The sequence below is a fragment of the Pelophylax lessonae genome, assembly GCF_965119305.1.
Source record: "Pelophylax lessonae genome assembly, chromosome: 1".
In the NCBI taxonomy this organism is placed as follows: Eukaryota; Metazoa; Chordata; class Amphibia; order Anura; family Ranidae; genus Pelophylax; species Pelophylax lessonae.
Genome location: NC_138768.1, coordinates 796,984,682 through 797,006,535, shown reverse-complemented (window position 1 = coordinate 797,006,535; position 21,854 = coordinate 796,984,682). Strand labels below are relative to the sequence as shown.

Below are 21,854 nucleotides of genomic sequence, written 5' to 3'. Positions count from 1 at the left end.
TACACTACATTTCTGATCCAACTTTTGCCATTTGCCAAAGTCATGACAAAAGAAAGGTAGGTTGAAAGGTGCAAAATACCCAAAGTCTTACCATGTCTACATGTGTCCTGCCTTCAGTTTCTGTATCCCAGTAATCCACTTTTAAAACCAATGCTGTGATTTGAAAGTGCAGTGCCAGATTTAGTACATTCATTGTAGGCAGACATTGAACTGGGAAAATTACCCATAATGCCCTACGTACCAAGGCCATCAGAATTCCAGTATGAAGCAATGATCTGGAAAACCCCCAGTGCCTGGACACCTCATTGCCTGAAAAAAACGTTGTGACTGAGGGATATTTTAGTGTAATAGAACCATGTGTTGGTGTGAGAGTTCGAGAGGCAGACCGGTCCTCTTTACTCCACCGCCAAATCTACACAGACAGAAAGTGACAATTTTAAACTAAACCCAACAAGGACATTCACAATTGCTTCAGACAGCAAATTTACCTGGCACAGCTGCCAAGACAGTATCAATTAAAGGTTTAACAACACTACAGACATGCATTTATCTTTGGTAAGTGCCCATCGAGAAAAAAGTACCAATTTTTTTTCAAACAAACAATGCTTTTCCCACGTGTTTTTATCATCCTATCACATATAATGTATTAAACAAGGAAAAATGTAGCAGATTTTTTAAAATTTAGATATGCGCCTTTATTGAGGAGACATTTTTCCATAGCGCTGGCACTGCCGGTACTTTCCTTTACTCTTAGCAGAGGATTCCCCCATCACCCAGGGATTTCTGTTACACGGTTTTGGCTGGTTAGTCCTTCCACCTTGCCAAAAGAAAGCCAACACAGAGCTTGCAGCAAGATAGCAAAGACACTACAGCCCCGGGCATTCCCTGCTGGAACAAGGAAGCTGGGCACCTTCTAGAAGTGAAAGAAACTAAGTTAAATCCATCCAAATCTAAAAAGCTGCAGGGGGGGGGGGGGGGGGGGGGAAATCACATGCTGGCTGCAGTTACCTCTCCTGAACTTCACAGTCATACCAAAAGGCCGACTTAATTAAGTTCCACCAGGCGCCTGAAGCTCCTCCTATAAACCGGTTATAGTTCTAGAACACTAATAGTGAGGTTTCCTCATAGCAGTTTAGGTTCCACAGGTCCAGAATGAAGGTGTGAACCTCTGAAGCTACAGGAACCATTTATTTCTATACTGTACATTCTGGAATTTTTTACTTTATTTAGTTTTGTAACGTTCAAGGCAGTCACGTGGAAACAAAAATTTTGATGGCGGAATCTGATCAATCTAGTTCTTGGGAGATAAAAGAAACCAACAAATAATGCAACATGCCAGCAGCAACGCACAACTAAAATATCAGCTTTGAGTAGAGCTGGCCTTTAGCATTACGCGGAAATGGAGCAGTTGCTGGTGTTGGGGGACTCTCATAGATATGGATGTTCCTGCCCATGGACATTCACCCAATAATTATTCCCATTATGGATGACCTAACTTTACCACTTCTTTGGATACTTTGAGACCAGTATATATCTTCACCATAAAATCACTTTCTTTTATATCAACCTGTGCCATATCGCTCTGGGACATTCACATGACTGCTTCTCCCATAGGTCTAAGTAATCATGAAACCGTCCCTTATAGAAATGCTTTATTGTCACAAAATGTTCTCATAATAAAACCTACAGTTTTCCTTTATAGGGTCAGTACAACCAAAGCCAACATAGATGTAAGCAGGCTAAACCCATTTGTGTTCTGTCCCTGCTGTTGCTTGTTCTGGTCTTTGCCACAAGCACTGCATATTCAAGCAAGGGAGACCCAGTCTCTCAGACTTTCCATATGAAGTGAAATAAAGGGAAAAAAACCCCAAAAAACAGATGACTTGTGGGCTGACACAGAATGCCACGCTCGAGTAGGAGATACAGTCAGAGTGACTTAACCTAATAACATCAATCCAAAACTGAAACGTTAGCTTTGGGTGGCCTAACCCTTTATTTATTAGCTGCCCTAACTAAAAGTCATGGTCAATGTGCAAAATGCTTATTATGCCCATTTGTTCTTTACAGCGGAAAAGAGAACAATAATCACACATACTCATCCACAGGACTATAAATGCTGAGGTGTGGCTTCATGGATTCAAGGCAATATTTGCCAACCATGGTCCTAGAAAGCTCACGGAATACATTTTATGGAAAATAGTTGGTCAGCATGTACCTGTCATGCTCGTTGCAAATCAATACTTGCCTATCAGCTGACTAGAATCTAGTGATTAGTCCCTAGCTGGTTGATAGCCTGCATGTTTATGAACCAGTACTCAGCTGCCTCTTCAGTATGCAGGTAACCAGTAACATATTAAGGCTAATTCCAGTGTATTATACAGTCCTGAAATGGAATTGTTCTCTTCCCATTGAAAACAAAATCCACCAAATTTCTGGAAACAATTCTCCGTCCTGAGATTATGTTTAGCGCTTGAGTGCAGGACTTCTGTTCTCCATATCACGATTATCTTTCTGCAGTGCCGACAGAATCTAGAACACAAGACATGCAGAGTTTACATCTTGCCATCAAACTCATGCAGCAATTAAACTGGGCATTTACAGAGAAATTGTTCCATGCCTGGAATGTTTTAGGTTACAAGAGTACAAGAATGTCAGGAGAATGCCAACAGAGAGATGAACCACCAGATTCATTCTTGCTTTCTAATGGCACAGCCACCAAGCTACAAATGTTTAAACTTAAAGTATATGGTAATTACAGGTAAACCGCAAATACACAAATAAAATATATACAAGGGAGTTGTGTTAAGTAACCAAATATTTCTGTCCTTTATACTCCAATTATTTGGGCTTTGGTATATTCTGCACTTATTCCTGCAATCTATGATTAGATCTCTTGTTTAATTTGTTTTTAGCAATTTGATAGCCTGCCAATTGTATATGCAATGCTTTCCTTCTGTGTATGCTATATTGCAGACGCCTTGTCAAATCGTTTCCTTCAACTAAATATGTATAACAGAGATGCAAGTCTTGTCAGCATTAATATGGTTGCTTTATGCCCATTTCCATTCTAACAATTTTTGGAGGAAGAAAAAAAAAAAAAAAAGAAAAAAAAATGGATTTTTGTAAGATCTTACCGTAAAATCCTTTTCTCTTAAGCTCATTGACAGACGTAGTCTTCTTGATTCTCAAGAGCTGGGTTATGTTGTCTCCGCAGGAGTAGGACTAGGCAGAAAGACAAAACGTTCTGGCTCCACCTTAGGGGCAGTCCCTGAGGGTATATCCTCCCTCTCTCTGCTACAGGGAATCAGTTCTGTTCTAAAGCAGTAACAGAGAATTTAACCCAACCCAACTCAATGATAGAGGGGCGGGTACTACGTCTGTCAATGAGCTTAAGAGAAAAGGATTTTACGGTAAGATCTTACAAAAATCCATTTTTCTCTATCGCTCATTGACAGACGTAGTCTTCTTGATTCTCAAGAGCTGGGACATCCAGAAGCAGTGCCACAAATGAGGGGTGGGATTGACAAAATCAAATCCAATCTAGAAGGCCCAACCGGTGCCAAACTAGAAGTTTTAAAGGCTCATTATAAACAAAGAATGAGACTAAAGAAAAATTTTCCAACGGAAAAAACCCTCGAGGTAGACCACTGGTCTCCTCAAATTGCGGCCTGCAAAACCTTGCGGCCAAACGAGGCATCAGACGATGCCATTACATCAACTTTATAATGTTTAGTAAAGGTATGCACCGACGACCAGGTAGCCGCCTTGCACACCTGGACCACTGACGCCTGATGGCGAAAGGCCCATGACGCACTAAGTGCCCGAGTGGAGTGCGCCTTAACAGGGAACGGGGGCTCCCGACCCTTAATAGAATAAGCCTGTACTACCGTCTGTCTGATCCATCTGGAAATGGTCGCGGCAGATGCAGGCAACCCCTTTTTGGGTCCATCTGGGATCACAAAAAGTGAATCCGTCTTGCGAAACGAGTCTGTCGTTTTCAAGTATACCCTGATCGCCCGGACCACATCCAAGGAGTGTAAAGCAAACTCTCGCGGATGACTGGGCTTAGGACACAGGGAAGGTAACACAATTTCTTCATTCAGATGAAATTCTGAAACCACTTTTGGTAGGAAGGATGGATTCGGACGAAGAACCACCTTATCTCTATGAACCACCAGCTATGGTGAACGACAAGATAATGCGGCCAGTTCTGACACCCTGCGTGCAGAAGTAATAGCCACCAAGAAGGCCACCTTCTGGGACAACGTAGGTAGAGGAATCTCCCTAATATCTTCAAAGGGAGGTTTCTGAAGAACCGACAACACTAAATTAAGATCCCAGGGGGGTAACGGCGCGTGCACTGGCGGAGCCAGATGTCGCACCCCCTGGATGAAATTCCGCACCAAGGAATGAGTAGCCAAAGGCTTCTGAAAGAAGATAGCTAATGCTGAGACCTGACCCTTGATAGTACTCAAGGCCAGTTTCTGCTCAACCCCTTGTTGCAGAAAAGCTAATATTCGACTAATCGAATAAGACCGAGGACGGAACCCCAAAGGTTCACACCATGCAATGTAGGACTTCCATGTGCGATGATAAATCTTTCTGGAAGTCGCTTTCCTTGCTTCAACTAGAGTAGGAATAACTGAAGCTGACAATCCCTTGTCCTTCAGCACCTGGGTCTCAATAGCCAGGCCGTTAAAGCCAGCGATCGTAAAGCAGGATGGAAGATCGGTCCCTGAGACAGTAGGTCCTCCCTGAGAGGAAGTCTCCACGGGACGTCCGCCACCAGTCTGACCACGTCGGCGTACCAAGCTCGACGAGGCCAGTCCGGAGCTACCAGAATTACTGGAATTCCTTCCTCCTCTATCCTGCGAAGAAGTCTTGGCAGTAACGCGAGAGGAGGGAAGGCATACATTAGCTGGTATTGCCCCCACGGGGCGATCAGTGCGTCTGCGGTTTCTGCTAGAGGATCGCGGGAGCGAGCCACGAATCTCTGAACTTTCCTGTTGAATCGTGATGCCAACAGATCCACATCCGGGGTGCCCCACCGTAGGCACAACTGGTGGAAAACGTCTGGATGGAGGGACCATTCCCCCTGATCCAGAGTCTGACGGCTGAGATAATCTGCCTGCCAATTCTCCACCCCCGGAATGAACACCGCAGAGATTGCTGGAACAAATCGTTCCGCCCAGCGAAGAATGCAAGCCACTTCTTTGGCCGCTCGGACACTCTTGGTGCCCCCCTGGTGATTGACATAAGCCACGGCCGTGGCATTGTCCGACTGGATCCGAACCGGGCTGCCCTGGAGCTGCTCGGTCCAGTGAATCAGACAAAGTCTGATCGCTCTCAGTTCCAATACATTTATCGGTAATCTGGATTCTTCCGGGGACCAAAGTACCTGGACAGATAACTGACCGAGAATTCCTCCCCATCCGGATAGACTGGCATCCGTGGTCACTGTCTATGGACGCTAGGACATCCCCTGGATGCAGGAAGGCTGCTACTGTGCGAATGGACTCCATTCTGAATCTTCTTATGTTGACAAAAGAATTGAGTGCCCTTAAGTCCAGAATTGGACGCACTTTGCCCTCTTTCCTGGGTATTGTAAATAGGTTTGAATAAAACCCTTGAAACCGTTCTGTCCAAGGAACGTGGACTACCACTCCTTGTTGTAGTAAATCTGTGACTGCTCTCCGCAGATCTTCTAAACGATCCGGGGATAGTCGGATATTGGAAGGGAAGAATCGCGCCGGTGGGAGAGATCGAAACTCGATCTTGTACCCTGACCTTATGACTTCGCAAACCCATTTGTCCGGGATTCTGGAAAGCCATGGATCCGGGAACCGGCGAAGACGTCCCCCCACCCCAGTTATGGGTGGGGGCGCACCTTCAGGCTTTGGACGGTTTATCTTCAGGTCTGGAGGGGGCGGGCTTTTGCTTGCCCGACCAACGACCCCTGACGCCTCCTGCAGGAGCTTTGGAGGACTTAATTTTTTCACCCGCGGGACGAAAAAACCTCTTGTGAGCAGAAAAAGAAGGCCCTCGTCTTTGACGAGTTCCTTTACCTTTAAAATTTTGCGGTAAAAAGGTGCTCTTTCCACCCGTGAGATCCTTAATGATCTCATCTAAGTTGGCTCCAAATAGACGCTCTCCTAAAAAGGGGATATTAGCCAATGCTTTTTTGGAACCTTGGTCGGCTAACCAACCTTTTAGCCACAGTGTACGCCTGAGAACCACTGCTGAGACTGATGCTCGCGCCAATAATGGAGTGGCGTCTAACGCCGCATCACACACAAACTGTAACCCCTGTATCATTTGTTCCAACAAATCTGATACCGCCTGAGGGACCTCTTCTAAGTCCCGGCGTAACCACTTGGTCCATTCAGTTACAGCCTGCGAAACCAGACCAATAGCTATTATAGGTCTGAAAGCTGATCCAATCAAGGAAAACATGGTGCGAGACATAGCTTCTATCTTGCGATCCACTGGATCTTTAAAAGACAGAGCGTCTTCTAGAGGAATAACCGTGGCTTTATTCAATCTAGCAATTGGTGAATCCACCACAGGTGGTTCTGTCCATTTCTTAATGAGGGTTTCCTCAAACGGATAACGCCTGTCAATGCGTTTAGAAATAGTAAAAGTGCGTTTTGGCAGACGCCATTCTTCTTCGATTGGATTGCCAAAACATTTGGGCAATGGAAAAACCTTCGCCACTTTGATGCGTTTTTTAGTCCCAAAAGGGATTTCAGTTTCAGCTATTTCCGATGGAATACCCTGTAACCTTAAGGTTTCTTGAACAGATACAATGAGTGCGTTTACCAACGCTTCCTCTCGGGCTATGGCGGATGCCGAAACATCCTCCTCGCTGTCTGAAGAGACAGGACCCGAGACACCAATCCCAGATGAAGTACCTGCAACTGCAGAAATAGGCTCAGAGTCTGAATCCGAGGTTTCAGATAATAAGGGGTTAGGCGGGGGTCGCTTTCTTGCGCCCTGTCCCTGACAAGCCACTTCCACCCGGGACACAAAAGTTTCCATAATAGCTGACAATGATTCAATTGTCAGTGGGGTGCTGGAGGATCCTGCAGACCCCTCGAGGGGATCCGGAGGAGATACATGAGTGGCAGGGTCCATGTTAATTCAGGACACCTTTGCCAGCAAAACAAAAAAACTTTTTCTTTTTTTTTTTTTTTTTTTTGTGTGTCTCCCCCTAGCGCAAAAGCGCCCCTCAGAGTACCTGCTTCTCGATCCCACAGAGAGAGAGAGAGAGGGACCCCCAAGGCTCACCAACCGATGCAGTGAAGTTTCCAACCAACTGCAGTCAGCGTCTGTCTTACACAGACTGGAAGGAGCTGTTGCTTTTTCCCGGGTAGAAGGACGTGGCTCCGCCCCCTGTGTACGCCTTCCGGCGTTCCCAGCTCTCCACGAGGTAGCTGGGCTCACGAAACATGGCCGCCCCCATAGAAGAGACATAAGACTCCAAAAACATGGCGGCCGGCGTGACCTGAGGACATACATGCACTTGGTCTACGGCAAAATGGCGGCGGACCGCCGAAATCGTTTTCCCAGCACATCCACCTGCATCTCTGCTAAGAGGCGATATATGGATCTACAGGAGATACACTACAAATAAGGTAGGATTATACCTCCTATGTCTGCTGTAATGTTACAGTCTGCTGGGTAGAGTGTTAGCTCTCAAACCAAGTCCACTTCCCACAAACACATGCTGTATTACAAGGGGGACTTGTAAGTATCAGATATATACTGACCATATATGGAGGGGCCCATAATTCATACTGCCTCATAACGAGGAAAGAAAAAAAGGGAACGTTTACTCACCATACCGAACCGACAGGCACCCTCTCTTCACAATACCCTCTCCACCGGGGTGGGGGTTTGTGGACCACGCCGGACGCCTCGACTCTCTGGTTCCTGGCGTCCAATCGAGACTTTTAACTCGCAAGGTCAGTCCCTCCACTGGGACTCCGTCGCGGCCGACCCAGCGCGGAGCTCTGGTCTGCACGCGCTCGTAGGCAGAAAACCGGGGTGACCACTGGATCTCAACATCCAGCCCGTCGCCCGGCCCCGCATACTTACTTGAATGTGTCGCGGCCGACCAATCGCAATGCCATGGTCTGCGCGCGCTCGTAGGCCGGCAGGGGTGACCACAAGTGTCGCCCAGTCCGGCATTTTTGCTTGAAGATCTCACAGGAAAAACACTGGAGAAAAACTACCTAAAAAATGTCTTTTTCTTAAAGAAAAAAGTCTTGCCAGGACCAAAAGATCCCAGCAAGGAACTTAGGTCCTTACTCCTGACTAGACAGAAAAAAACTGATTCCCTGTAGCAGAGAGAGGGATGATATACCCTCAGGGACTGCCCCTAAGGTGGAGCCAGAACGTTTTGTCTTTCTGCCTAGTCCTACTCCTGCGGAGACAACATAACCCAGCTCTTGAGAATCAAGAAGACTACGTCTGTCAATGAGCGATAGAGAAAGGAATATTCAGCTTGCTTTAAATTCCTCCTCTTGGAGTGCAGTAAGGGGCACAGGCAGGGTATTCATACACTATGGGTTATAGGTGTGTACATTCAGGTGACTTGACACTGGCAAAACTCTACCCCACTCCTCGAAATCGTCAGGGGACCATGCTAAACCTTGCTTAAAAAAAAAAAAACAAGAAACGTAACCACTTAAGCCCCAGCCCTATTTCGGACACTTTTTGTTTACAAGTTAAAATCAGTATTTTTTCCTAGAAAAATACTTAGAACCCCCAAACATTATATATATTTTTTTTTAAGTAAAGACTTTGGAGAATAAAATGTCGGTCATTGCAATATTTTTTGTCACGCGGTATTTGCGCAGCAGTCTTTAAAACGCCATTTTTTGGAAAAATTAAGAAAAATCACATTTCACTGCATTTAAAAAATACTAAACAGTAAAGTTAGCCCATTTTTTTGTATATTGCGAAAGATAATGTCACGCCGAGTAAATAGATACCCAACATGTTACGGTTTAAAATTGCGCACACCCGTGGAATGGCGACAAACTACGGTCAATAGAAATCTTAATAGGTACTCTTTACGGAGGGATCGAGGGTCTAAAAGACCCTAGACCCCTCCACTACACTTTCATGTATGCAAAATGCCAACAACTGCATTTTTGCATACAGCTGTTTTTTAAATCTGCCACCTTTTGCAGCAGAGTAACCCGGAAGTGACGTCATGGACGCCGCCTACGGGTTACGTAATCGGAGACCCGATCGAAGCCGCTTCCGCGCACCCGGGTAACGATGGAGCGGCTCCCGATCCGCATCGGTCGTTACTGACGGAAAGCCGACCGTCGGCTCTAAACCACGGTACCGGGATGGTGCCTCTAGCTAGATATTCCTATCTGTCTTTACATCTGCCTGAAGTTCAGCTTTAAATGTGATGACATTTTCCTATGGGGTTGTCACGGTTGATCTTCAAATATTGCTGGTTGCCTGGCTTATGTTAAGCTCTGGCTTCAATAGTCACAGGCCTACAACACAAATGCAGAAAACCGACTTCTCTTAAGCTGAAAATTCCGAGCTGCAATGCCATTTATTAGGTGTTTGTGTGAAAATCTTTCCAGCATATGAGCTTGCAATCACAGACAGGTACACGTATAACAAGAATCCATTGTCAAGAATGGCTAGGACAGCTAATATACAGATCTGTACAAATGTACTAATCTATTAGGAGTTCATCAGCATTTGCTGGACTCAATAAATAACACATGTAAGAGTCTTACCTGTGACCATTTCTTATTGCGGCTCTGCATCTGAATTAAAGCGATAGAGGCGAACAGGTCATCGGCGGCCAAGTCCTCTGGGAGTTTGGTTAGAAACTGGGCAATATGAATGAAGTCCATCCTTGTCAAAATGTCTTCAAATAGTTTCAGTATTCCTAGTGCAGTCCTGAACAGAAACTCTTCTCCGTCCCGGCAGAAAACATCCCACACTCGACATGCTAAATCCAGTGGTAGAGACTTACTGTACAAGGTAAAAATCCTGCAAGACAGAAGAATTTTACAGACTCCATTATCATCAGTAATACTGCCTTAGAAGTCTAAAAAAACAAACAATGCGGATGAAAAACAAAATTAGTCTGCACATTTCATTCAATGAATTTCAGTTCTATCAATCATGAAGGCTCAAAATCACAAGGATGTTACCTAACCAGTCCATGCACAAACCCATCATTCCTAGGAATGGCCACTCCTCCAAACTGACATTCACCAATCAAAGCACTTTTATATTTACATAGCTTCTATCAAGAGCCAGTCCTCTGCTTGCATCAGGGCTGATGGATATTGAGAGGAGTAATGCGACGGGGTGCTGTAAGGTTTTCAGGAGGCCATATAGGGCACCCTTCCACCACCCATGAGCCGTCTGCATTGCGTAGCCAAGCACAGAGACCCCCGTCAAGGAGGTTACTGGGACTAAAAAAAAAAAAAAAAATGTATATAACGAAAATGGAAAAGTTTTATTTAAAAATTTCATTAGCAGGTTGGTGAGGGAGAACATGAAGTTAAAAACTTTTGCTTCAAAACTAAACAAAACTGTAAAAAATGATGTGGCATGTTATGTCACTTCTGCATAAAAACAGCCCTACCAGCCTGTTCAGAGGCCTTCTTTAGAACAGACCTGGGCTAACTATGGCCCAAAGGCCACATGTAACTATCTGGCCCATGATGCCTCCACTATCAGCATGCCTCCGAGTTTGTAAGCGTGGAAGTGGATAGGCTCACAGAGGTATGCTGACAGAAGTCCACGTGGAGTCTGGAAAGCAGCCATAACTGGGAGAGAACTGGAGGAGCTAATTGGCATGGCAGGGAGGCTTGTATCTGGCAGGAGATCATTGCTGAGGAGACTTCTCCATGATGCTCTCCTGCCACTCTGCTACCAGCCAAGACTGTCCTTCACTCCGAAGTGTAGTGTAACAGAGCTATCCTATCCCCTGCCAGAGAGCAGCGAGGCCGTGCACAGCCTATCAGCACTCACCCAGCTACCCCTGCTTGCAGATGCATCGTCTTTCTTCCCCAGGACATCAGGTGCTGCTCAGCCACCTGACCCTCCATGACAGCTGCAATCTGGGTTCATTCACACCTGGTGCAGTGGGACTGTGTTGGGTGGCTATTCCAGTGCAGTCCCACTGCCTTGTCTCCTGTGTGCCTGTTCCACATCACTGCATTGAGATGCTGGTGTGCGCTGGGTGGAGGCCAATTATACATTACATGTGTGACAGATCATAAAAAAAATAAAATAAAAGTGAACAGCGCAATGCAAAAAGATCAGCGCACCGTCACTGTGGAGATCCCACTGCACCGTGTTGTAACACAATGACTGGTGTGAATTAGCCGTCAGTCTTTCGCCCCCCCAGGATGGCAGGGATTCATCCAAATCTGCCACTCTGCATACGAGAGCTGGTCAGTTACTACTGGTTTGGCCCTCCCTGAAAGTCCCAGCTTCTCATGTGGCCCCTTATTTGCCCACCCCTGCTTTAAAATGTACACTAAACTGAGCATTCTCAGCATACAGTCTTCAGCACACCTCAGTGCTAGAATGAAATCTAAAGGAAATTGTACAAATCAGATTGTTTAGTGTATGGCCACATTTATACACCTAAAAAATTACCTAGTTGCACTTTCCGTGTCATGAATTGTCAACGGCACAACACAGAAGCGCAAACACATTTTGCAACATGTAAAATGAGGTGACAAATGCAGTAAAAAACATGCAACTCGCACCACGCCACAATGTCCCATGAGCTACTTTGCCACGTGTAGCCCAGCCTATTGCAGTCAACAGGCTGCCCTGTGCGTGGCACTGGAAAAAGGAGCCAAAAAATATGCACTGCCACTACTCTAGGTGTGAATGGGACCTGAAAGTGAAATTGGTGCGTTTACACAAGAACAATGACGCTCCATTCACATCTGTGTGTTTACAAACTCATGGCAAACCACACAGAAAATGCACGCTTTGCCATACGTTTCAGAAATGCTGCAAATGTGCATTGTTGTTTGTGTTATTACATGTTAAAGGCTCCCCAAGTAGCAAATCAGACAGGCCCTTGTACTGCATAGCTGATGGGAGACTTAAAGGAGTTAATGAGGGAGTTGTGGTCCAGAGTGGCGAACACACCCGATCACGGCCCTCTTCTGTGATGCAACAAGGAAGTGAAGGATTCTGGGAGATGCTGAGAGAATCTACAGGAAGTGATGGAATCTGAAAACCCTTTAAAAAATAAACTGATAAGATTTTAAACCTCCTGTGGATAAGGTGAGGTGAGGTAGAGAAAAGCAAATTGGGATGGCTGGGCCAGAAATGGCATTGGAAAACGCTTCTGTTAATTATGAAAACTGAAATTCTGCCCAAAAAGGCGAACTTCTCCTTTGTAATCCTCCAAAATGTGAATATGAAATGATGACACTGGCCAGCAGGTGTCAGTCATGTCCTTTTGCAGTACACTGACATTTAAAAAATTCCAATTATGTGTAGTCAGTGAGCACTAATATATTCTTTGCATGTTCGGATTTCACATTTTTCATGTATCAAACACCAACTGATTTATTCAGGGAAAGTTGGCCAAAATGGGTTGCGTTCGGTGGGCTGCCAGCTGATCACATGACTGCGGCACATAGCAAGAGTACCATTCAGTAGAGCGCCCAGCCTTCACATATTTCAGCCAGTTATAGATTTGGACAGGCTGCTGGCAGCGGGACTGGAAGCTGAATCTGTGCCTACCGAGCACATGAGATTACCAGGATTTGATGCACAGGGGCTAAACATTTGGGGAACATAAGGTTTTAGGAAGGCAATGTTGAAGCCCAAGTCACTGTACACCGAGTGGTTTTGTATGGTCATCCTAAAGCCCTACTCCATAGCAGCCATGGTTTCCATACCTTGCACCGATCAACAAGCTTGTAATAGCAATATTGAATTTAGAATGCTGGACTGCTGGGATGTACACAGCAAACATGGATGAGAAAAATCAGCAGATTATCCTTAACAGGATCATCTATGAGAGCTCCAGGAAATACCACTTATTGTTCAATTTAAGCAAGTCTTACTCTTAGGCTCCGTTTCCACTATCACGGCTACGAAGTCGTGCTACTTCTAGCGCGACTTTGTAGTGTAAGTTGTTTGCGGCTTTCAGTGCAACTTGTCCCTCATTATAGAAGGAAGTCACACTGAAGTCGGCCCAAAAGTAGTGCACAAACTACTTTTCAAGTCGCGGCGACTGAAGTCGCAGCAGTTAGAACGGGCCAAATTGAAATGAATGGCTTTTGACTTGCTGTGCGAATTGACATGTGTCAAGTCGCACAACAAGTCGCAATAGTGGAAACGAAGCCTAAATCTCAGATATGGTATTACTACGGCTTCCAACTATCACTTTCACAAGGTTTTTTTTTTTATATAATGGATCAAGTGTTCAAGTAAGTATTTGGTGGCTTGCTTCAAGGGATTTGAAGGATAAGTTCACCTTTGGTAACAGGTTACACCCATATTCAAGTTGTAACATGTTACAAATGGACCCAACCCTGCTCCTCTGACAGCTAGCGGGTATTTTCTCCTCCCCTGCTAGCCGTCACCATTTTTTAAAAACGTGGCTGAGAGTCGCTTCGCCTGCCCGGCCGCGTCACTCATTTATAGTCCTCTGTGAATGGAAAAACTACAAGGTCTGGCCTCCCTTGCGGCTGTCGGCTTGTAGTTTCCAGTAAACTACTGCAGCGCTGTGAGCTCTCTGGAAGTTCATTTTCTCTTCCTGTCAGCATGTATTGTCTTCCTCATAGGAGGTACGAACAAGCCGATACACTGTCAGATCTGCAGAAGACCCACATGGCACCAGAGATCTGCTGATCGCTGTGCTTGCCTGTGATTGGTATCTGTTGGGAGAATTCAGAACAAAGGCAAGCACAGTACAGGATCTTTTCAGAATCACTGAGCGGACTCGGATCTCCACAGACATGAGTCTTCTCCATTCAGCTATTCATGGTTTGTAACGGCAACAAATCAGTCCATATAAAGTGACCGGCAGCCCCCTCTGGGATCATCTCTAGCTGTATCATGCTGTGGTTGAAGCTACTGAATGTCCCCCAATATCTATGGAGGAGATCCTGAGCATTGGCAGAGACTGGTGACAGCGCTGTGATTTATCCGTATACTCCTTACTGGGCACATCTGATGTCATTTGAGTGTTGTCATATTTTGTCTGGTGAGTATGCACTGCATGTTGGGAAGCTAGAGTGTTTTACAGACTTTGTTGGTCTGTCACCATCACGGGTGTCCCTTCCCTACTCACCTCAAACATTTATTCATTTTTTGATATTCTACACCATGATTTTCTTTGTTGCATTGCACTTTATGGAGGAAATGAGACCTAATCATTCATCAGCAGCAGTGGACTCCCTCAGAAGATCCACTTAAGCATCTCTAGTGTGATATACATGCAAGTTGTTTTCTTGCATCTGGTGAGTGGCCATTTCTACCATACTTCTAAGGAGGACATTATTATATGGACTATTATATATTATACAGCAGAGATAAGCCCAGGGAAGCTGCACAAGGGGGCAATCAATTGTACTGCAGTGCTTATATGCTAAGGACACACTGATAGGAGGAGCTCTCATCATTCCTTTGCCTCTGTCCTCTATCCATCCATGGGGGAATCAGCACTACTGCCTTGTCAGATGAAACGTCCCCTGTATATGCATTTCAGCTGTGTATTTACCTACTTGTCTGGAGTTATGCTTTAAGGAATCAATGCTCACATCTATCAGTGTGCTATAAATCAGAGCTTTCAGATTCACAAGCGGCATAAGGGGCAAGAAAAATTTGGGTATATAGCTCCGTTAGCCTAAGATTATTAATATATGCTATATTTAAGCCTGTTGGTGTAAAATAAGACACAGAAATTGGTTCCAGATGATTAGTGACCTGAATTTGCCATCATCCCAAATAATCAGTATTCATAAAAATAACACTAAAAAGTGTTGATCTCCTCTAAAAAGAAAGGGGGGGATTTTTGAGGCAACAATTCATGAAAAAATAATAAATAAAATGTAGATCATTTATTAGATTAAAAGAGACATCATGTCATGAATACACACATATAGAGGTTCCATGACCGAACGTGGAAAGCCACAGCGGGTCATGGATCACAGAAATCATGTAACATACATCCTAACAATGCAATACAGAACTGTGTAAGAAAGCAAGGGATATAGTATCCCTCCCGCACCGGGATAAAACCCAAGGCGAGGGAGAGAGTTCATCCAACGCGTTTCGAGTGATTAATCCCCCCCTTTCTTTTTAGAGGAGATCAACACTTTTTAGTGTTATTTTTATGTTGGTGTAAAATAATACTGTTTATATAAACCCAAAATCACTGAGAGAAGCCTACCAGTCTATTAGGTAGATATCTGGTGTCAGATTGTTTTTCTTGAAGTGCGCAAATAACCTAGGCAAATTTTCTTCAAAAAATACTTCAAATGCTGCAAAGTAGGTCAACATCTACAAAAACAAACAGTGAAAGGGCATGATCAAAAACTGCACTATTACCATAAGCAAAGGACACGTACAGGCAAGACAAATACTACAAACTAAACTGACTGAATTCCTGAAGCAGTATTAAACCCAAAAGCATTTATTATATCGCAGCTTAGATGTGGTGGCTGCATTTGGTTTCTTTAGGCTTTCCTTCCCTTATTTTCACCTGCTGATCTGGCCAGTAAGTCTGTTTTTCAAAAGAACAAGCTCTATTGCAGACTTATCAGATCGAGGGGTGGGATACACCATTTACCACTGACAAGGGTGCCTACAATGACCAGCTTTATTTAGTTTTGCAAAACGTATCTCAAGAAGTAAAAACCTGTTTTTGGAGTTTAGTTTCAAAGTGTTCAATCTGCTAGTACATCTAACACTCCCCTACCCACAGATTGACACTGCTGTTCAAAGGTGCCCTGTGTGCTCCTTCATTCAAAGTGGGGGCACTCTAATACAGGGAGGTGTGTTACCAGCCAGTTCACCAGGTGAAAACAGAGGGGGGAAAAAAGCCTAAAAAGAAAAATGAATGCAGCCACCACATCTAAATTATTAGTAAGCTGCAAGATTTAACATTTTTGGTTTAATACCGCTCTGTCACAGCACATAGCATTCTAGACAGTATTGTCAATTCATAACTTGCCATTTGTGTAATATTTTTTATGTAAACTTTAAGTCACAGATTATTGCACAGCTTTTTGCTCCTTAAGGGCTCTTTCACGCGGCCGATCTGATCTTTTATTCCGCTGCGGCACTTTTTTTTTTTTCACGGACACGGATGACACTTGTGTCATCTGCTCCGTATGTCCGCATATCATCCCATCCGTTTGCAGATGATATATGGACATAATGTAGGTCTATGGGGATTGCGGATGTCAGCGGATGACACCGCTGACATCCGATTTTGCATCCGTTCCGTTTTTTAAACGGAAGAAAAATAGGGTTCTGTTCCGTTCCAAAAAACGAATGGTCATCCACTGACATCCGCAATCCCATTGACATGCATTATGTCCGTATTTCATCCGAACAAAAATGGGATGAAATACGGACATACGGAGCGCCCGTGTGAAAGAGCCCTAAAGCATTTTCTGTGGGGCATTACTTGTGAGGTTCTACGAGTGCCTATAGAGGAGAGCAGGCAGGATAAAATACCTATTCATGAGATAAAATGTGGGCTTTCAGTGGTTAAAGCGGAACTAAACTCTCTCAATCAATGTTCACTATTTTAATACTTATGCTTTTAGCATTAGTAAATAGATAGGAAGGTACATTGTATATATTTTTTTTTTATTTACATTTATTCAGTTGCTTTCTGGTCTAGGGCAAAATTATGTCATACATTCCAGGAGTCTTCATGGGCACTTTTTCTTTCATCTGGAGGAGGGGTTTTCTCAGCTTAGCACACCCTCCTGCATGCTAGCTTGAGCTAAGGGCAGACTGATTCCAGGAAGTAAATGATTCATGAATTATCTGCCCTTACTCATGCTGGCCACAGCCAGAAATGCTTTGGGTTTCAAAGTGATTTAACAAAGTAAAGCATGGAGCCATAGGTAATCTACCTTGAATAATAAACATTAAATAGCATTTTCAGTTTGTGATTCTCAGATACAGTTTAGCTCCACTTTAAATAATTCCTGTGAAAATAATAATCCCTCATTATGATATTTTCTATGGTAACTGAAAGTTTGACATTATAATGTGATGAAATTATGTATTTAAAATAAGACATGCAACTCTGTGAATTGACACAAAATGTAATTTAATGAATGTGACCTTAAAGGAATTTGCCCGATACTTACAAGGCCATGGTCCACTCTGAAAAATGCCATCTGACAGGGTTTATTTAAGAGGTTTGCGAAAGCGATAAAGGCATCAGCAGTATCTAGGTTCAGGATCAAAACAGCAGCTATAAAAGACATGCCCTGTACCTGAAACACAGGAACAATGGAAGATACCATCAGTGATCAGGAAACCCGCATCTTCCATACACACATTGCAGTCTGGGACATGTATTATGTATTGTGGGGACTGCTGGCTCCATCTCTTATCCTCACACACTACACATAATCATCATACCATTGTTTTCTATGCAGCCATATGTTCATAGGTATTTTTTGATAAGCAAACTTACATAACCGACATCGGGTCTGTAACAAGTGTAGGCTCCTAAAATACTGTGCAGCATGTCATGGTAAGGACCACCCTGAAAGGAGAAAAAAACCAAAGGAAACCATCAACACAAACTAGAAACTGGGCAATACTCTACAAACCGCCTCTAACTCATTTCTGCTGGCTAGAGCTAGTTTAAGGGCATACTAAAGCCAGAGGCATTTCATTTGCTTCCTGATCAGGTGATTACTGTGATTGGCTGTCACAGTGGTCATGTGATTGGTAGCTCCTGACTGTAAATAGTGACCAGGAGCCATTAGTGACTGTGTGGTCACAGTGCTGAGGGGGCATGTGACTGTGCACATATATGTGGCAGCACCGAGTTAAAGCTCACCGCCTTGTTGCCACATATGACTTTAAAGCTGTAAGGAAGGGGTTACAGCAGAATGAAACCTACTTTGGTAAAAAAAAAAAAAAAAAATGCAAGCAGGTTTATTTTTTGGGTAGAAGAGGGGGCATTTTTCTTTGTGCAAAACAGACAAATCCTTTATTTTTTATTATACTCCTTCATATGCACAATCCCGGCCAAATGCCACGACTAAGTAACTTGTGTGCATGCATGGGAAATAAGCGGGCCATAGATGGTTTGAATCTCAGCCAGTTTAGCAGGTATCACCCGAGATTCAATCCATCTATGGGCAGGCTGGTTGTAGCAAAGTCGGTCCATTAATCAACTTTGGTACAACCAGCATGATTGATTTTTACAGGTTATTGCCAGTAACTACAGCAGCTAGCAATAATCACTGTGCTCTCCTGACAGGAACGGCACCTCCCATCCCCTGCGGGGAGAACACAGTAGATCTGTGGTAGGGATTGTGTTGATAGGGGAATCAAGCGGTTTGCTCTCCTGCAACCCATGGTTGCAGGAAAGAAAGTCGCATTATCTATGGCCTGCCTTAATTTCTTTGTGGCGAACCAATGGCTGAAGAAGGAAGATGCTGAACTCATAAGACGACATAATGTGCATAGCTGCACATCATGGCAATTATTCCTGGGCACCATGCTGATTCAGTTTTAAAGTGACCCTATGCTTTGTGTAAGGCAAAAGTTATAGATTTGCTTTAAAGTCCGCCTGCAAAGCAGCTTATACTTCTCTTCCTTTAGCCTGCAACTGGCTTATGCAAGCTCCAAGGCGATCCTGGTCATAGCCAACTGCCAAACACCTCTGCTGTAAGGTGTGAGGAACGTAGCGCATTACGTGCTCTCCTATATCTGGAAGTACTACGTATTTCTCCTCCCTTCCAATGGCAGTGACCAGAGCGGCAGGGGAATAAAGGGGAGGTAATCATATCCTGTTGTGGAGGCGGTTATTAAAATGAACATGTTTCTTTATTCTGCATGGGCACAAACAGTTACTGTAAATCAGGGAACTGTCACAACTTTTTAGTTTTTTCGGTTTTAATCAGAGGAGTCCTTAACCACTTGCTGCCTGCTCACAGTAGTTTTACTGTGACAGGGTGGCATAGCCAGGCCCTGCAATGTACCTGTACATTGCCATGTACTTTCTGGTTTATCAGCATGCATGCATGTGCCCCCTGATAACCCGTGCTGTGATTGGACACAGCATGAGTTTGTCAGCAGGTTACAGCCAATTATTAAGGCTGTACACCTGCTGATCGGCTGTGGTCATTCACAGCACCGAATTCTGGGTTTACAGACAGAACTCAGTATACAGACAGCAATTTCACAGTTTCTTCTTCCCTGAAATCAACTGAGTTCAGTGAGTAAAAGTAGCACACATTACAATTGTTGGGCACACAATTAACCCCTTCCCAGCCAGTGTCATTAATACAGTGTACAGTATTATCACTGATCGCTATATTAGTGTCATTAGCAACATCAGTGTGCGTTAGTATCCCTCCAAACAAATGTGATCACCTGCCGCACTATCACAGTGATGCTAGAAGTCGCTGATCATCGCCATTACTAGTCTACCTTCTGTAAAGATCAGTATTATGATCATGATCAGAACTATACTAGTGTCCCACATAGTGTAAAGTCCCCAAAAACGCAGTTTGGTTTTTACCAAAGACATGCAACCGAAAACATTTGGCCTGAATTATTACAAATTTGATTTTATTGGATGTGTTTTATAACAGAAAGAATTACTTTTTTTTTTTTTTTTTTTTTAATGTTTGGACTTTTTCATTTATATAATAAATAAAAAAAACAGTAGTGATCAAATACCACCAAAAGAAAGCTCTATTTGTGTGAAAAATATTATATATATTTAATTTGGGTACAGTGTTGCATTTCCATGTTTGCCAGTTAAAATAGCGCAGTGCTGAATATCCAAAAATACCCTGGTCATGAAAGAGGTAACATATTCCAGAGGTTAAGTGGTTAAGAGATAAAAAATATTGTTTAAATGCACAATGAGTGTCCCGATCCCCTGAATTTAGCCCAGAATGATTAGAATTAAGCTGAGAAAAGCCCCTTTCACACAGGCGGTGCACCAGACAGACTCTGTTTTGCTCAGCGGGGATCAATCCGCCGATCCCCGCTGAGTAGGCGGACGATAGCTCAGTCTCCGCTTTGCAGAGACAGAGCGGTCAGATCCCTGCTCTCCTCTATGGAAGATCGGATGAAAACAAACCGCCTGTCCATTTTCATCCGATCTTATTTGATCTGATCCTCAAGACGGATGGAAAATAGGGTTTCCATCCGTCCAGGTTTTACGGATAGGATCGGATAGCAGCGGGTGTCTGCGGAGACACCCCATAGGGGTGCATGGAGCACCTGATCAGGTCCACCTGAAAAACTGACAGGCGGACCGGATCGGAAAGCCCATGTGAAAGGGGCCAAACAGTGTTTCTTGATACAACGCAACCTCTGCTGATACCAGCTGGCTGAACTGTCTTTAAGTAAAATACAACAGTAGTCACGTAGATTTTATTTCCAAGATTATAAAAACTATGTCACATTGGTTTATGGCTGCCGAAACACAGTGTGTAATAAAAAGAGGACTTCTGCAGATGGAAAACCGTAAGTTCAAATAATCAGTAGATCAAGAAATATAGGCAGCAGTAATTGTATAAAAAAATCAATCTTTACTTTTCCTGATTTTTATATATTCCTGAACTTGTACTTGAAGAACTAGCAAAAATGTTCTAAGATTCAAAATGCAAACAAAAAATGTCTGCGAAAATAACATTTATGCAGGCCAGTGGGGAGGGAGTTATGCAATTCCATCCTCACTGGCCTACCTTTAAACAGGCTACCCCCCTTCAGTCTATTATAAATGCTGCTGCTAGACTTATAAACCTTACTAACTGATTGATATTTGCTGCCCCTCTCTGCCAATTCCTTCACTGGCTTTCACTAGCCCAGTGTTTCTCAACTACGGTCTTCAGGGCACACTAACAGGCCAGGTTTGCAAGAAAACTGAAATACATCACAGGTGATATCATTTGCTGCTCAGTGATTGCAGTACTCTAGTCTGGATCTCCCCAAGGTAATACTTAAAATCTGGCCTGTTAGTGTGCCCCAAGGACCGGAGCTGAGAAACACTGCACTAGCCCAATGTATAAAATTCAAAATACTAACCACAATGCTGCCCCCAGCTACATCACTAACCTCATTTACAGATATCGCCCAAATCATCCTCTCCGCTCCTCCAAAGACATCTTGATCTCTAGCTCCTTTTCACCTCCAGGACTTCTACAGAACCCTTTACATCCTCAAACTCCCTACCCCAGTGTGTCCGGTCAGCTCCCACCCTGTCTATCTTTAGGAGATCCTTGAAAACGCATTTATTCAGGAAAGCCTTCTCCACATCCACCGCAGAACTGTATTTAAGTTACCTCTATCAGATCATCCCCTGCAGCTATCCTTTTGTACCACCTCACCCTCCCTTTATTGTAAGCAGGCCCCTTCTATTCCTTCTGTATTGAACTGTACTGTAACTGTACTTTCCCCCTTCATATTGTAAAGAGCTACACAAAACGTTGGCGCTATATAAATTCTGTACAACAACATTTAGCAAGCATGGTAATATTGTGACGTACCTTCTGGAAAATACAAAGATTTGGGAACGTCCGAGAAATATCCAGTTTTATGAGTTCCAAGCTGGCTTCGCGGTCAGCTGCAGACAAACCTGAGTCTATATAAACAAAAAATTA

The 21,854-nt window shown here is 44.0% G+C and overlaps 1 protein-coding gene across 3 annotated transcripts in view; it reads right to left on the bottom strand.

Moving 5' to 3' along the window:
* Window positions 1-1,772: 1,772 nt before the first annotated feature.
* The window catches only part of TBC1D14 (TBC1 domain family member 14), a 242,555-nt gene continuing 222,473 nt past the window's right edge, over window positions 1,773-21,854 (bottom strand). For 2 of the 3 annotated variants that reach the window (XM_082261400.1, XM_082261401.1), the window contains 6 exons: window positions 21,741-21,835; window positions 17,696-17,767; window positions 17,364-17,492; window positions 15,425-15,534; window positions 9,771-10,029; window positions 1,774-2,529 (listed from right to left, as the gene is read on the bottom strand). In XM_082261400.1, the coding sequence (XP_082117526.1) occupies window positions 2,464-2,529; window positions 9,771-10,029; window positions 15,425-15,534; window positions 17,364-17,492; window positions 17,696-17,767; window positions 21,741-21,835 (731 nt within the window). In that variant the 3' untranslated portion in view covers window positions 1,774-2,463. Of the gene's footprint in view, window positions 2,530-9,770; window positions 10,030-15,424; window positions 15,535-17,363; window positions 17,493-17,695; window positions 17,768-21,740; window positions 21,836-21,854 lie in introns of all 3 variants that reach the window. The other variant, XM_082261399.1, reaches the window with a different exon arrangement.